At 47.8% G+C, this 16,053-nt stretch overlaps 1 protein-coding gene across 1 annotated transcript; it reads right to left on the bottom strand.

The window, feature by feature from the left end:
• Positions 1-3,683: 3,683 nt before the first annotated feature.
• On the bottom strand, positions 3,684-14,563 carry CASQ1 (calsequestrin 1 (fast-twitch, skeletal muscle)). Its single transcript, XM_006861643.1, has 11 exons — positions 14,035-14,563; positions 12,219-12,303; positions 11,188-11,288; positions 10,902-11,013; positions 10,353-10,426; positions 9,887-10,017; positions 7,745-7,790; positions 7,273-7,327; positions 6,957-7,057; positions 6,095-6,169; positions 3,684-4,322 (listed from the first exon to the last, which is right to left on the bottom strand). Exons 1-11 carry the CDS (start codon positions 14,311-14,313, stop codon positions 4,176-4,178), a joined length of 1,206 nt encoding a protein of 401 aa, XP_006861705.1. The 5' UTR covers positions 14,314-14,563; the 3' UTR covers positions 3,684-4,175.
• Positions 14,564-16,053: the final 1,490 nt, after the last annotated feature.

Raw genomic sequence — 16,053 nt, 5'->3', positions numbered from 1 at the left:
CTGTGTAAGTAAGGGGTCAAGAGCTATTTCATCGACTCATCTTTGAGACTCAGAGACACTAAAGAACTTAACTAAAGTCGTGTAATTTCTCAGTGGAAGAGTCAGGTCTTCCAGAGGCAACAAAACACAGGAGACTTGGACTTCATGCTGGTTCCACTCCCTCCATGGAAACCTTCCTTTCTAACCTTCTCTGTCCTTGCCAGTAAACTGGGGCAGACAATATCTGTCTTATAGGGTTCTTCTGAGGGTTTGGAATAAAGTTTGGTGACAAGTACAGATGGGCATTTTTAAAAAATGGGAGCTGTTTAGTGCAGAGCTTTTCACTCACCTATGCTCTGGTAGCGTAGTGATTAAGGATCGGGCTGCTAATCTCATGGTCAGCAGTTCGAAACTACCACCTGTTCTGTGGGAGAAAGATGAGGCTTTCTGCTCTGGTAAAGATTTACAGCCTCAGAAACCCTATGCAGGGTCGCTATGAGTCAGAACCGAATCCACAGCACATAACAATAGTATGCTAGACATGGAATCCTGGTGTGGTGCTGTAGGATTAGCACTGAACTGCAAGGTCAGTTTGAATCGCAGGGTCAGTGGTTCAGCTCATCAGCTGCTCCTTGGGAACCATATACAAGGTTGTTATGAGTCAGAAACGACTTGACTGAACTTAACAGCAACATGCCAGACATAAAGAAAACAAAAGTCCTCACAACTGGGCCAGTAAATAACATCACAATTAATGGAGAAAAGATTGGAGTTGTGAAGGATTTAATTTTACTTTCATCTACAATCAATGCCCATGGAAGCAGTAGTCAGGAAACCAAACAACATACTGCATTGGGCAAATCAGTTGTAAAAGATCTCTTTTAAAGTGTTAAAAAGTAAAGATGTCACTTTGAGGACTAAGGTAAACCTGACCTAAGGTGTGCTTACATACCTCATATGCCAGAAGAACAAACAAACCTATGTGGGATGAAGTACAGCCAGAATGCTCCTTGGAAGTCAGGATGGCCGGACTTCGTCCCTCATACTTTGGACATATTGTCAGGAAAGAACACATCTCTGGAGAAGGACATCATGCTTGGTAAAGTGGACAGTCAGCAAAAGAGAGGAAGACCCCAATGAGATGGAATAATGCAGTGGCAGCAACAGTGGGCTCAAGCATAGCAATGATTGTGAGGTTGGCGCAGGGTCGGGCAGTGTTTTGTTCAGTTGTGCATAAGGTCGCTGTGTGGCACTGTGGGTTAATGTGCTGGACTTCAAGGTCTGGTTGAATTGCAAGGTCAGCGGTTCAAGCTCACCAGACGCTCCTTGGAAACTCTACGTAGGGTCACTATGGCTTGGAACCAACTGGACAGCACTTAACAACAACAACAACAACAACAGCATATGCATGTGAAAGCTGGACAATGAATAAGAAAGACTGAAGAATTTAAGGTATCCAAGAACTTTCCAAAAAAGTATAATTCACTAGATAAACTTTCAGGAAACTGCCTTTCAGGAACTTTTCTAATGTCACTTCAAATATTTGGTAACAGTGTTTGCCCATTAATTCAAAATATTTGCAGTCTTTAAATGCACTATGTGTTTTCTGGTCCCTAAAACTTTAAATGTTCTATTTTATTGGCCTAAAATATTCTCCATACATTACCTCTAACAATATTGTTTACATTTTACTCACTAAGAATAAAAATTCACCACACTTTAAAAAAAAAGAAAGACTGAAGAAAATGAATGCCTTTGAATTATGGTGTTGACAAAGAATATTAAATATACCATGGGCTGCCAGAAAAAGAAACAGACGTGTGTTGGTGGAGGTATATAGCCAGAATACTCCGTAGATGTGAGGATGCTGAGATTTTCATCTCATGTACTTTGGACAGGTTATCAGGAGGGACCAGTCCCTGGAGAAGGGTCTCATGCTTCGGAAAGCAGTTGTCGTTAAGTGTCATTGAGTCTGTTCCAATTCATAGCAACCCTGTATAGGGTTTCCACAGAGAAGCTAGTGAGTTTGAACCGCCAACCTTGTGGCTTAAACCTACCTTGTGGTCCAGTGCTTTATCCCACAGTTCCACACCAGGACTCCATCATAAAGTAGAGGGTCAGCAGAAAAGATGAAGATGGCTTGACATAGTGGGGTAACAACTGACTCAGACAGGAACCATAGTGAGGATGGTGCAAGATCAGTGTTTACTTCTGTTGTACTTGGGGAACCGAATGGACAGCACCTAACAACAACAATGTGCTAGACTGTAAGTTCCAGAATAGCTCAGCTCCCATACTATTTATTAAATATTTATTATATGCGTACAAGCTAGATGCATACTTTCTATACCCCTGCAGCCTTATCTCAGAATACTCCTTAGATTTGCCTATGGAGAATGAATATTTTTAAAATTTCAGGTCTCATCCTTTCCATACTTAGACATCCTCCAAGTCTCCCAACAACCCTTATACCCAATCCACAAAAAGTAATATGTATTATTTATGGGCTTGTTTAGCTGTTTGGTTCCCCCTCCCTCCAACTCCTATCCATTTACCCCAGCCTGGGCCTATCCTAGAAAGACTGAGGGTCCTTCCTGTGAGGACCCCCTGCAGGACCCAGGCCAGTAGGATTCCCATTATATAAACCTCAATCTTCTCTTTCTATTCCATAGCCCCTATAGCAGTCCAAGTCTTCTTGCCTTCCCCTTGACAGCAGACTCTGTAAGAGGTGAACTTTCTGTTTCTAGTATCTCTTCATCTCCCTTCCTCAGAGTCACATTGCCTGCAACCCACCCCTAGCTCTGAGGATTAAATTTAAGCACCTGCACAAGCCAGCCCCGTGTGCCCACGCAGCCTCACTATTACCACTTGAATTTTTTGTCTCTCTGGTCATCTCTGTGTCCCTAGTATGACAGGTACATGGGCTTCTGATGCTTCCACCCGCTGAAAAGTCCCCTCCCCAACTCTGCTGCAGTCAAATCCCACTTGTCATTTAAGACCTAGAAAAGACTCACTTCTCTCGGGAAGCTACCCGTCCATTCTCTCTCTTAGGAGTCCATTTTGCTCTTCCATTCAGTCCTTCTTTTACAAACATTAATTAGGAACTTTTTGAGAGCCAGGCCCTGTGGGTACAGAAAAACCCTGGGACTCTGCCTTCCTGAGGTTCATAGGCTAGTGGGGAAGACAGATATGTAAAGAAAGACCCTTATAGAATGTGCTGAGTGTATATGTGAGGTGTCTGAAAGCAGTGGGAACCCAGAGGAGAGGCCTGTCTGGAGGGGCCTGCTCTGGGAAGGCCTTACTGAGGAAGTGCCATTTGGACTAAGTCTTGAAGTTCAAGAGCTGCTGGGAGGGTGCTAGCCAACAGTGCATAATCACATAATTACATGCGGCTTCATAGTTTTCTTCCATTGTTAAGTGTGATTGTCTTGACTTCGGCTGGAGAGCACAGGCAGACCTGACACTGTGTTCCCCCAGAGCCTAACAGTGATGCTGGACCAACACCATGTGCTCAGAATAGGCATATTGACTTGAAACTGATAAATAATCCAAGCTTCTCTGGGATGAGTGCCCGGAGGGAGCCCCAACTCCTTGCTATCACAGTCCCGAGCTTGTTCCTAAGGAGATACTCACACCCAAAGCCCTCCACACTGGTACCCTCCCCTCCTATAAAGTGGTGAGACCTCATCAACAGATACTTGCTTATGCTGCCCCAGATCTCTTTATTGAGGCCTCTCATTTGACCCAAATACATTAACAAGAGATTGCTGTGTTACAGCTCCAAACACAGTACCCTCCCTTCCTCCTGGCCAGGGATCAGACAGACAGTCAGGATATAGGGTTTGAGAGAGTGAGGGAGGGGGATAACAGGAGAGACGGGGACCTGTAGCTACAACAAGAGGAGAATCAGGAGAGAGAGTGTAGAGAGTAAAGGAAGAAACAAATAATAGATGCTGCTGGTAAATGATGAGACAAGAAACCCAAGTCAGATGAGAGGGCTTGGCTGACATCTAGAGAAAAGCAGCTCCTTTCCTCATCAGATAAAGGGGACCAGAGTCTTAGCACCAGCACATAGACCCCAATGGGCCCTATGACGAAGGATGGCCTAGTGTCCCCAGAGGAGCTCAGGGAAGGACAGGAAGGCAGGAGGGAGCATGAGGAAAGCAGGTTGGACTGGAAGATGGTTGCCACAGCAACTAGTCATCATCGTCGTCATCATCGTCATCATCGTCATCGTCCTCTGTGTTGATTTCTCCCTCCAGCACATCTTCCAGCCAGTCCTCCAGCTCCTCAGCTGAAGGCAGGTCCTCCTCATTGTCCATCTCCATCCAGATGCTATCCGCCTAGGAGATAACATGGACAGGGAGCAGAAGTAGGCATGGCTTGGGTCTTTGGATCTGTCCTCCTACTCATTGTCCTATGTATTCTTTCACTTGTCAACATCGCTTCTTCTCTTTGTGGACAAGGAAGCTGTCCAGGTGAAGGTGTAAACAAGGGGGCTTAAAAAAATTCATGGAAAAATTCTGTTCTCTTTCAATTCCATTTTTCCACAAACTTTCTGAAGTCCCCTCGTATTAGAATAGAGATTGTGGAGTGAGTGGAGAGGATGGATTGACAAAGAGACCTTCTCCCTTCAATTTTTCATCCATGCTCTTGCCATACTGAGTTTCCTGAAACAGACCTCTGTATTATGCCCTTGTTACAAAACCATAGGCTGCTCGTCATGGTCTTTAGAATAAAAGCCAGCAACTCTTCACCGTTCAAGGTTTTCCATGGCCTGCTTTTCCAATAGCATCTTCAGTAATCACTGCACTCTCAAACCACACAAAATGACTTAGCTTTTCTTAAACCTCTCCTGTTTAAACTTTCGCTCAGGCTTAGTTTGGAAGTAACTCTCCCTAGCCTCTGCTTTTTGGGATCCATTTTAAGTGCTACACCCTCTTAAACCAGGCACAAGGAAACTTTTATCTGCTAAAAATTAAAACATCATTCACAGGCCACACAAAATTATCAAATTAACAATTAGACTGCTGCATTTGGTCAAACATTTCATTAACTCACCCCTAATGCGATGGCTCTAAGGAGCTCTGGTAGCGTAGTGGTTAAGAATCAGGCTGCGAACCGCAGGGTCAGCGGTTTGAAACTACCAGCTGTTCCACGGGAGAAAGATGAGGCTTTCTGCTCCCGTAAAGATTTACAGCCTCGGAAACCCTGGACAGGGTTGCTATGAGTCAGAACTGACTCCATGGCACATAACCAATGTGATGGCTCTGGTAACGTAGTGGTTACAAATCGGGCTGCTAACCTCAAGGTCGGTAGAATTCGAAACTACCAGCAGTTCCGCAGGAGAAAGATGAGGCATTCTTCACCCGTAAGGATTTAGTTTCGGAAACCCTGTGCAGGGTCACTATGAGTCGGAACTGACTCCACGGTATTTAACAAATGTGATGGCTGGAACTATGGTTGCCTTGGCAGGACCAGACCAATGTTTGTGTGGACTTTATACAACCTGAAGGCCGGCCAATTCCCCACCCTTATCTTAAACTTACTTCTCTGGTTCTCTGAAGCAGAAACCACTTTTTTCTCCTGTGTTTTCCTATTTGTACCTTTATTATGTAAAGCTGATTATATCTGGCCTTGTAGTTAATAAAATCTATATCTGCCTCCCATTTAAGATCGAGAATTCTGTGAAAGCCAAGATTAGCTTATTAAAGTCAACAAATATTTCTGAAGCACCTACCATTGTGCATAAGAAGATTCCTGCTCTCAAAGAGCTCAAAGTCTACCTTGAGAGACAGACCTGATACATAACAAAACCATATAAAATTCATGTTCTAGATGCCAGTGGACCAAGGAGGGAATGGTTTCAAATGAGAGATCTGGAAAGACTTCATGGAGAGGAGATTTAAATTGGGTCTTGAAAGATGAGCAACAGGTTCCCACAGGTGGATGCAAGGAGTGTTCAGGTCATGAATTGTCCCCTCCATCCAGCCATTAGAATGGGTATGCCTATTTCTCTGGGAAGGACGGAATCCTTACTAAGCAGAGCAGAGGAGAACTAACTATGCTGGGAAGCAGAGCTGGGGGCCAAAAGTGATGAGGGGAGAGAACTCACATCAGTAACATTGACGACTCCTATTTGTGGGGCTGACAAGTCGATGTCAAACGTCTTCTCCCAGTATGGGACCAGCTGTAGAAAGACCCAAATACCACAACTCAGTGAGGTCTAGGAGTACATTAAGTCCAAGGGTGAATGTGAGGGTCAGCCCAAGGCTAAAGAGGGGACATTATGAATTCACAGTGGATGTCAATGAATCCAGCCGTAGGGCCTGAAGGGAATGGGTAGAGCTGAGCAGCAGAAAAGTAGAAATCTCAAAGGAAAAGTATCAAGAGGGGACACTGGCTCCTCCCTTCCTGAGGAAAACTAAATGAGAAACCCTGTTCGGATCCTGGATCTGCCACTAACTGACCTTTGGATCTTGGGCAAGTCAATTCTCTGTGGCCCTCACTTTCTATATCTCTAAAAAAAGCTCATGTTCCCCCCCAGTTCTGAATATTCATTCAGTTACTCATTCAACAATGAGTGCTAAGTGTTAGGGATTCAGCTGGGTACAAAATTATCCCCTGAGACATGGAATCTTATATGATTGAGTGTGTTACTCATATGCAGAGAGCCCATCTGTTTAGCAGAACTCTAGTTTTATCTGGGAGTCAGCTTTGGGCACACAAGGTACCTACCAAGTCCCTGCTTTGGGAACCATGTGTTTTGTCCCAAGCAACTCCCTTTCCTGCTTATTTCTCCCACCCTAGGATACCTCAATGCCCACTGTGTCCTTAAGCATGCAACATCATAGCTTCCCAAGGACCCCTAGATAGGAAATGGGGTTAGTGTCTCAGAAACAAACTCCTCAGAAGATGCCCTAGTCTGAGGTCCTACCTTAAGACGACATCACATGAGCAGGTTGTTAGCCTCTTACCAGGGGGAAGTCATCAGGGTCAATCCAGATGATACTAAGATCTGGGTTTTCAGTGTTATCTTGGGCCACAGACTTGAGAATCTCTAAGAACTCATAACCATCTTGGAAGGAAAACAAGTGAGAAGTATGAGGCAGGGTGGAGAGGAATCAGGCGCAGAGGAAACAGGAGTCAGTCAAGATCTAGTTCCCTGCCTCCCACGATTCCCTATCTTCAGCCCCAGGCTGCTTGCAAACTCTCTGCTCCAACCAGCACACCCATCTCTCCCACAACGTCTGCCCATCCCCTCTCCAATCTTGTCCAGTATTCCTCCCTCACCAGGATCAGCTTCCTCTGCAAAGGCAACAATGTGGATCCCATCCAGATCGTCCTCCTGTTGGGGGGAAGGGAGGGTCAGCTATACTCCCTGAAGTTGAAGTGTCCAGAACAGACCCTAGACCTTCCTCGAACCTGAATTTTGTGGAAATCCAGCTTCTGGCCAGGTATGCTTTTGTGGTGGTGTGGTGACCCTTTTCCACGTGACACTGCCCCTTCCAGCTCCAGGGCCCCACACCTCCTCTGGAACTCCCTTTAGCCCCAGAGCTTGGGTCTCTTCCCTTGTCATCTTCATCCACTTAGGTCTGCCTCCCAATTCCTGATACAGTCTTTAGAATAGAAAACCTTCAGCCTTTGCTGATGTACTGGCTTTCTACAGCAGGCAGTGAGGAGGAGAGGGTGGGATGTTTCTAAGACTGGAGTCCTCAGCAACCCAATCTCCCCTGAGGGCCTGGCCCTGGCCAGAGGCACTCACCCAGGTCTCATACATACTCTCAGGCTTCAGTTTCCTCAGGGTTGATCTGGAAGAGACCATAGCAGGTCACTTAGTGGTTAAGCACTTGACTGCTAACAGAAAGGTTAGTGGTTCAAACCCACCCAGAGGCTTTCTGGGAGAAAGATCATAGTCAAGAAAACCTTATAGGCCACTTCTACTCTGTCACATAGGGTGGCTGAGTTGGAATTGAAGGCGTCTAACAACTCAGTGAGTGAGAAGGGCAATCTCCTTTAGAGGGTCCCCATGATAGAGTCTGCCTCTCGGTCATGCCCAGGGCACAGACAGCTTGTAGCTCAGAACAAAGCCAACTGACAAAGTCTAAGCTCTGGCCACCAGGCCCAGATCATTGCGTAGTGAAAGTGGGTGGGAGAAGAGAAGTTGGGCAAAGGATTGTGGGAGAGACTTTTGGGAGAAAGGTGAGAGAAAGTTGGACATATGCGTATTCATCGATTTATATATTCCATCACTCATTCAGTAATATTGAGTGCCTAATATGTTCTGAAAAGAGCTCTGGTAGCATAGTGGTTACGAATTGGGCTGTGAACCTTAAGGCCAGCAGCTCGAAACTACCAGCTGCTTCGCGGAAGAAAGATGAGGCGTTCTGCTCCTGTAAAGATTTACAGCCTTGGAAACCCTGTACAGGGTCGCTATGGGTCGGAACCGACTCGACGACACTTAACAATACGTTCTGATGGAGTCCTGGTATGGCGCTGTGGACTAATGCATCAGACTGCAAAGTCGTTTGAACTGCAAGGTAGGTGGTTCAAGCTCACCTGATGCTCCTCGAAAACCCTATACAGGGTCACTATGGGTTGGAATCGACTCGTCGGCACTTAACAACAACAACAATTTGTTCTGAAAGGAGCTCTGGTAGCACAATGGTTATGAATTGGGCTGTGAACTGCAAAGTCAGCAGTTCGAAACTACCAGCTGTTCTGCAGGAGAAAGATGAGGCTTTCTGCTCCTGTAAAGATTTATAGCCTCGGAAACCCTATACAGGGTTGCTATGAGTTGGAACTGACTCCACAGCACATAACCAACCAACTAATATGTTCTGAAGGAGTCCTGGTGTGGTGCTGTGGGCTAATGCATCAGACTGCAAAGCCGTTTGAACTGCAAGGTAGGTGGTTCAAGCTCACCAGCTGCTCCTTGGAAACCCTATACAGGGTCGTTACGGGTCGGAACCGACTCGATGGCACGTCACAGCCACAGTATGTTGTGAGCACTGTGTTAGGCACTGTGTATGCAGAGTGGAACAAGGCAAACATGAGATCTGCCAGGCCAGAAGGACCCAAATCTAGTTGGAAAGTGAAAGTGAGTAGCATTCACCATGTTGAATGGGCATCTCTCTACTTGTGGAGGAGTGTGAAGGAATCGAGTGTGTGTTTAGAACAGGGTTTCTCAATCTTGGCACTACTGACATTTTGAGCTAGACAATTCTGTTGTGGAGGTCTGGCCTGTGCATTGTAGGGTATATAGCAGCATCTCTGGCCTCTCTACCCACTAGATGCCAGTAACATTCTCCCAACGAAAATGTCTCCAGACATTGACCTTCAAGTATCTCCTAGAGGGCAAAATCTCAACCCTTTCTCCCCATTAAGAACCACCTGTGTAAAGTAAACTATGAGGACAAACATGGGACAGACTTGGTTAGCATCCCAGTTCTGACACTACTTATGGAACACCTTTAACTGAGGTTGTTAAAAGAAGTAAATATAATAATAGAAGCAGAAAGCACTCATGTGGTGACTTTGTAAATCACAATTTCACAATGAATGATGATCCTGGTGGGGCGCTGTAGGATAAGCACTGGACTGTCAGCCACAAGGTTGGCGGTTCTAACCTACCAGCTGTTCCTTGGAAATCCTGTACAGGGTCTCTATGAGTTGGAATCTACTCAGTGGCACTTAACAACAACAACAACAAGGAGGACCTTCTTTGTATATAGCTTGGGGCTAAGTACTGGGCTGCAGAATATTCTGCAAAATTCTCAGCGTATCAAGGAGCAATGCTTCCCAGAAGCACATTTATCTCTGGGCAGGACCAGCTGTTTGCTGGGCTGCATGTCACAGATGAACATTCTAGCCCAAGAAGGAGCATACTGAGCCCCCAGAAGCTCACCTCCGGTTCTCCTCTACAAAGCTGACAATCTCTTCTTTGCTATTGGGCTTGTCTGGGATGGTTACAGGTTCTTCCATGAAGGCCTCATAGAAATCAATCTCATTCATCTTCAGGGTCAGTTTCTTTGCCACCTTCATGGGTGGAGGGCAGGGAGGAGTGAAGCGGGTGGGGGGTGGGGGTGGGATGAAGGAGCATGCTTGAGAAGCAGTATTTAGGGAGAACACATGCTGGGAAGAGAGTCAGGGAAGTAGGTCCTAGTCTTGTCTTTGCCACTGTGACATTTGGTAAGTTTCTTAACTTCTCTGGGTTTGGGTTCAACATGAGAGAAGTGGGTTAGGTAAACAAAAGCCTCTTTCAGCTCTAAAATCTATGGGACAGAAAGGGTTGGGGGTATTGGGAGTGTGTTGGTGGGTGGAGGGCAGCATAGGAGAGTGAGGGAGGCCCAAAAGAACCACGGGTGGAGAACCTTGCTGTCAAAGGTGGCGAAGAAGGGAATGTAGGGATGAAACTCCTCCGCTGCATCCTCAAAGGCTTTGAAATCTGAGAGGAGATAAAGAGTCAGTTTCTGGGGAACCAGGGTCTTCCAAGGAATCATCTCCCATCTACCTCTTTGTAATTCTTCTTTGGCAGACTTGAGTGAGTAAGGAGCCCTGAGAGGCTGGGGGTGAGGAGAAGTTCATCCTGAGAATCCACCCCCATCCTCTGTAGTGGATAAGACACCAGGGGTGCTTCAAAGTTTGTGGAAATGGAATTAAAAGACAATGAGAACTTTCCATGAACCTTCAGAAGTCCCCTTGCATAGTAGGGCTGCAGTAGAGGGAAGGTGGGATGTTGGGAGTCTGCCTGGGAAATAACCAGAGTACAGGGGGATGTGATCAGTAAGGGGGGGTGGTGGTAAAGCAGGGTGGGGAGAAGAAGCAATGCAGGAAATGAGGATAGAGAGCTGTTGGTAATGTGGAGAGGTGGAAGGGCCATAAAATAGGGAATTCAGGCTGGGAGTTTGAGGATTACTCACGCTCTGAATCTTTGTTCTTGAAGTAGCCAATGAGTTTTATCTCATCCTCAATATTCTCAAATGCCTGAAGCTCTTTATCACCCTCGATCAACTCCACAGGGTCCTCTAGCACCTGGAAGAGCAGGGACATTGAAGGAAGGGAGTGATTTTTTTCTCCTGACTGTGAGAACCAGAGATGAGTGTAGGGAGAAGAGGGCTGAGGAAATGGAGGGTGTGTGTGTGTTGGGGACTTAAAGGGTGATGGGTGGAAGTCAAAGCAATCCTGCAGGTCCACGGGAATTCTCACGTCAAGAAGAAATTCCACCAGGGTGTCAGCTGCGAGCTCGCCATCATACTCAATAACTTCATCTCCCTTGAACACGTAAATGCTGTCCTCTTCAGTTAGTCCTAGGGAGTGGGCCAAAGGTGAGCCAGGATCCCAACCTTCCTGCAGATCCAAGGATCCAACCCACCCCCTCCAATGACAACAGTCCCTCTCAAGCCCACAACCTCTACCTCTCCCTTGTCCTGCCACACTCACTTACTTCCCTTGTCCTTTGCCCCTTACACATCTGATGTCCAAGCCTTGGCTTTAGCTCAGGATGCTAACCTAATAGGGGAGCCAGGAGGTAGAGATTCCAGCAATATTCCTTCCTTTCTCTGTCTGCCATAACTGTAGATGGATATTCAGATTACCTGCTCTGAGGACTCAAGTAACTGATTCCCAGTCCAGCTCTTTAACCCTCGGCTATTACTGGTGCTATGAGTTGGAATAGATTGGACACAACAGGTTATTACTGTCTAGATGACTTCATTGTTGCTGACCACTCCCCTCCCCCATCCATATCTGGGGTCCAGGCTCAAGCCTGTGCTGCCCCCTGGCGGTCGGGTGCTGTAACCCCTTGCGTCAGCTCTGGAGGGGGATGGTTGGAAGATGATTTTTGCAGAGATCTCTCCTCCTCTCCTTCTGTATTCCCTGCTACCCTTTCCCTCCCCTCCATGATTTCTGGAATTTTCATATGGGTCTCTGTAAGGAATAAAGGAGAGACCAAGTCTCCCAATCATACCTTCCCCATCTCAGCTTTTGACTCCCGCCTTTCAGACTAGCTCCCATCGACTGTCTGCTCAGTCATTCACCATGTTGTTAAGTTCCAACTCATAGAGACCCTATATAGAGTTTCTGAAGAGCAACTGGTGAGTGTGAACTGCCAACCTTGTGGTTCAAACCGACGTTGTGGTCCAGTGCTTATCCCACAGCACCATACCAGGGATCCCATCATTCACCTTCTGCCCTCCCATTCACACCAACTTCCCTTCCTGCCTCCCCCACTCCCTTACCTAGTTTCTTGGCCACAGCTGTGTCCTTCTCAGAGTCCACCAGCCCGAAGCCAACACCCTTGTCTTCTAGGACTTGGGCTGCTAACTGGAGGGAGGGGTTGGGATGGAAAATTAGCTCCTGGAATTCATGTTAGCCCTTATTCCCCATCTCATGCTTTCAAGCTAAGTCAACTGGGGTGTAGGGAAGATTTGAGCTGATTTTAACCCTTTGCTAGGATCCAGATTATTCCCAATTTCCCTACAACCCTACCTTGTTAATCTTTAGTTTAATTTTCATTCTTGAACATTTAATGCTTGTATACAATGTGCATATTATGTTAAATGTTACGGTGTTATACTTCAGGCTGAGCCCAGCACACCATCCTGGTCAAGGCCACACTCAGGGTGGGAATGACTGGGATTCTTCAGAGTGACTTCCAACGGGAAGAATTGTGGAAGGCAGGAGACTAAGGCCTATGCCTGAGGGTGGTGGAGGGAACGTGGTGGGGGTCTGCTCATGCTTTGAGGATTGGGGAAGGCCAGGTTGCTGTGAGGGCAGAGTTTCCCTGAGTTCCCCACTCTGTTCCCTCCCTTCTCCCACACTTAGGGCTCAGCTTTCTCCAGGACTGCTCCCCTTTCATTCTCTACTCAGACTGTCCTTAGGCCATGGGCAGTCACACCCTGAGATACTTGCCACTATAAGCCTCCAGCTCAGCCTCAACCCTAATTCACTCAGCACTGAGCATGCTTTTAACCCACACAGACTTCCAGCTTTACCCCACACAGACTTCCAGCTTTACTCCACACAGACTCTGCACTGTGCTGCTCAGGGTGATGGGAGGGGATGACTGGCAGGTGGATCACCCAGGATCCTGAGCACTCAGAATAAAAATACTTAACTGTTTAATCACAGCATAGTTTCAGCTCTTAGTGAGGGTCAGTGGGGCCAGAAAGGGGAGGCCCACAATCCTGGTGCCTCACCCTGAAATGCTGCTGGTTCTGGAAAGCTAAGGCCTCTCTGTACCACAAAACTGGAGTAGAGGCCATAGAAGCCCAGACAAGCACACTTCTCAGACACATCCCTGGCCCTAGTGGGTGTGTGGAATTACATCTCCCAAACACGGGCTTTTTCTTCTCTTTACAATAACCCCTCTCTCCTTTCAGCATGAAGTCAGCATGGGGGCTGGGGAAACTCTTCTCACAAAGAGATGATGGGAAAGACATTCAGAAGCCTCTGTCAACCACAGAATTTTTCAATCTGGGCATCAGATTTGATCCAATAGGGACTGATGGGGAATTAGAGTGGAGGAGGAAGAAAGAGGCCACAGGGAAGGCAAGGGGAGGCCTCGTGGTGTCAGGAGATGTTGAAACGTTTTGCTGTTATATAAGTGGCATGCAAATAAGATCAATAACATTTAAACTGATACGTAGTTTGGGTTCTAATGTGCATGTTGTGAGAGGACATGTTCTGGCTAGGAGAGGTGGTTTGTGGGCTGGGGTAGAGAGGCCACACATTGCACTACAGTGCCCCCTTGCCTTTAGTGCCTACCTTTTCATTTCTTCCCCTCTGCCAAGGATATCCCCGTCCTAGTCCTAGTCGTAGCTTCCTAAAGCATGGAGGAGAGATCCCCTTGCAGTCCCCTCAGCTGCCTACCTATGGTGGTATTTGGGGTTCCTGAGCCTCTGCTCTCATTTGGCCAAGAGCACATGCCACTGCATCTTGTTGGCCAAAATTCCCGCAGCACTGCCCTTCATCCCACACTCCACCCTCAGAGAGCTACTGGGGGCCCACAGAGAGCACCGAGCTTGGAGAGCTCTTCAGGCCCCAACCACTCACCTCCAGGATCAGTTCCTCCATCTCAAATTGCCTTTGTGAGGCTTTGTCGTCGTCGGGGGGCTCGTGATAGAGCAGCGCCAGCACCTCATACTTCTTGAACACATTCTTATAGTTTTTTGCGTTGACGTTGATGACCCGGTCCACGCCGTCATACTCAGGGAAGTCCAGCCCGTCCTCCCCCTGCACCCCGGTCTGAGGTGCCCCTAGCACCAGCAGTAGCAGCAGTGTCAGACGCAGAGCCGGCATCGCTCTGGCCCCCATCCTGTCTGTGGTATTCATGGAGGTAGTGGGCTCTGGCTCAGTCTCCTGGTCCAGAAGGAGGTTAGCTGAGGTGGGGAGGGGCCTCTGGATCCTGAATCCTAAGGTAAGGGACTCCAGGTGGGGGTGGGGTAGGGAATGGCCCAGAGCAGTGACCAGAGGATACTGCTGGGTCCTGGAGAAACTGCCGAAAGAGCCAAGAGAAAAAGGGTCAGGAGGAGGAATAGGAGCAGGGGGCGGGGAGGGAACCGGAGCTGCCCCTGAAATTGGCACCTCTCGGCCCCCACCTGGTCCTGTCTAAATATGTCTCCGTGGTTGGCAGGAGAGACGGATAACCTTCTGAGGCCAGGACAGATCCATGAGGGCCTGAATCCTCCCACCTCCTTCATCTCTAACCCAGGCTTCCAACGGCTCCTTCCCTCCCCCTCCCCCAATGTTCAGGGTTCCTCAGCCCCGTCCCCACGCTGGCCCACTAGCTCATCGCCATATTAAGAAAGGAAAAGGGAGAGATGCCGGAGCTAAAAATATGACCAGATGAGTCGGAGGTAAATGAAGCTGGGAATGGGGGAGGGGAAGTATGGGGTAATTAGGGAGAAGGAAATGGGGGTGGAGAGGAGGAGGCATTCTTGGTCAGAGGTTAAATTGATAACAGAGGACAACAGGGGGACAATTGGGGCATTGGCTCCAAGTCCTAGGGACCTGGGAGTTCGCTCTAGGTGGAGGAGGTTTCTTTGATCCTCTGAAAGTGGGGCCGGCAATACCAGTGCAATCCAGGCTGTAGGACAGAGACCCCTGCACGTGGACTGGGTATGAGGTAATTGTCTGAATCACAGACAGAGCCATGTCCAGGGCTGGCCACCTGGCTCAGCTCCAGCCAGTTTCCTTTTCTTCACTCAACACTCCTACCTCGGGAATGCAGGGAAAGGACAGTGTGCTGAGTGAGACCTGCTGGCGTAGATGCCATGCTGCAGAGATGCGAATTTGGGGGTTCTGTGACCACAAGGCCTTAGATGTGAGGAGTGTGGCTCTGGGGACAGTCATGTGACTGCTGCCCACCATTTATACTCGCTGCCCTGAGCCTCTGGGTTCCATGCTCTGGAGGAAACTCTAGACGGCCAGTGGAGAGGTCGAGTTCCCCAGGCTCTGTAATCTTTTTGTGAGAGAATTGCTACTATTCATGCCTATACTTTTGAAAAGACCAAGATTAGGGATTAAACTATAGGAAAAAGCATGTGGAAAACATGAAGTACACCTTGTTTCATGAACCAATGCAAGAATTGGTGAATTCTGGGTACCTGAGGTCCAAAGTGGAGTTGGGGTGAGGAGACTCTAACCACCTCTTGGATCCAGGTTGGAAGTGAGGGAAGGGTCAATGAGTTCAACTCTGGGTACTTCACAAGGAAGGACCGACCTTCTTCATGGTCCTTCAGGTAAACTGAGGTAGGAGGAAAACCATGAAGTGGTCCTACCCACATCCTGAGGCATCTCTCTTTCTGGAGGGACAGCATGTACTTTGTACCAGGAAGGGATATGAGATTCTTTTAGAGGAATACGTTTTGCATGCTTCAGTAGTGTGAACCCTCAGCATGACTGAAAGACCCACAGACTGTTTCAACAACATGACAGGAGAGGGTCCAAGAGGGAAAGCCAGAGCTATGCTGGCATGGAAGACACTCAGAACCCTATCTCCTGGCGTCATGGGGCATTCACACTGTGCCCCAAGCCTCTCCACCAGTGGGAAGACAGCTGAGAGAAGTGGGC

The sequence above is a fragment of the Chrysochloris asiatica genome, unplaced genomic scaffold, assembly GCF_000296735.1.
Source record: "Chrysochloris asiatica unplaced genomic scaffold, ChrAsi1.0 scaffold00042, whole genome shotgun sequence".
NCBI lineage: Eukaryota > Metazoa > Chordata > Mammalia > Afrosoricida > Chrysochloridae > Chrysochloris > Chrysochloris asiatica.
The sequence above is the reverse complement of the archived record's forward strand: the minus strand, read 5'-3'. Positions and strand labels throughout refer to the sequence as shown.

Excerpts from the sequence above, each read along its gene's own strand:
- CASQ1 (XM_006861643.1), bottom strand. The coding sequence starts at position 14,313 with ATGAATACCACAGACAGGATGGGGGCCAGAGCGATGCCGGCTCTGCGT. Across the intron at positions 7,791-9,886 it reads TTTGTAGAGGAGAACCGGAG|ATCAACCCTGAGGAAACTGA; the intron begins GTGAGCTTCTGG and ends GGTCTCTTCCAG. Across the intron at positions 6,170-6,956 it reads ACCCTGATGACTTCCCCCTG|CTGGTCCCATACTGGGAGAA; the intron begins GTAAGAGGCTAA and ends GTCTTTCTACAG.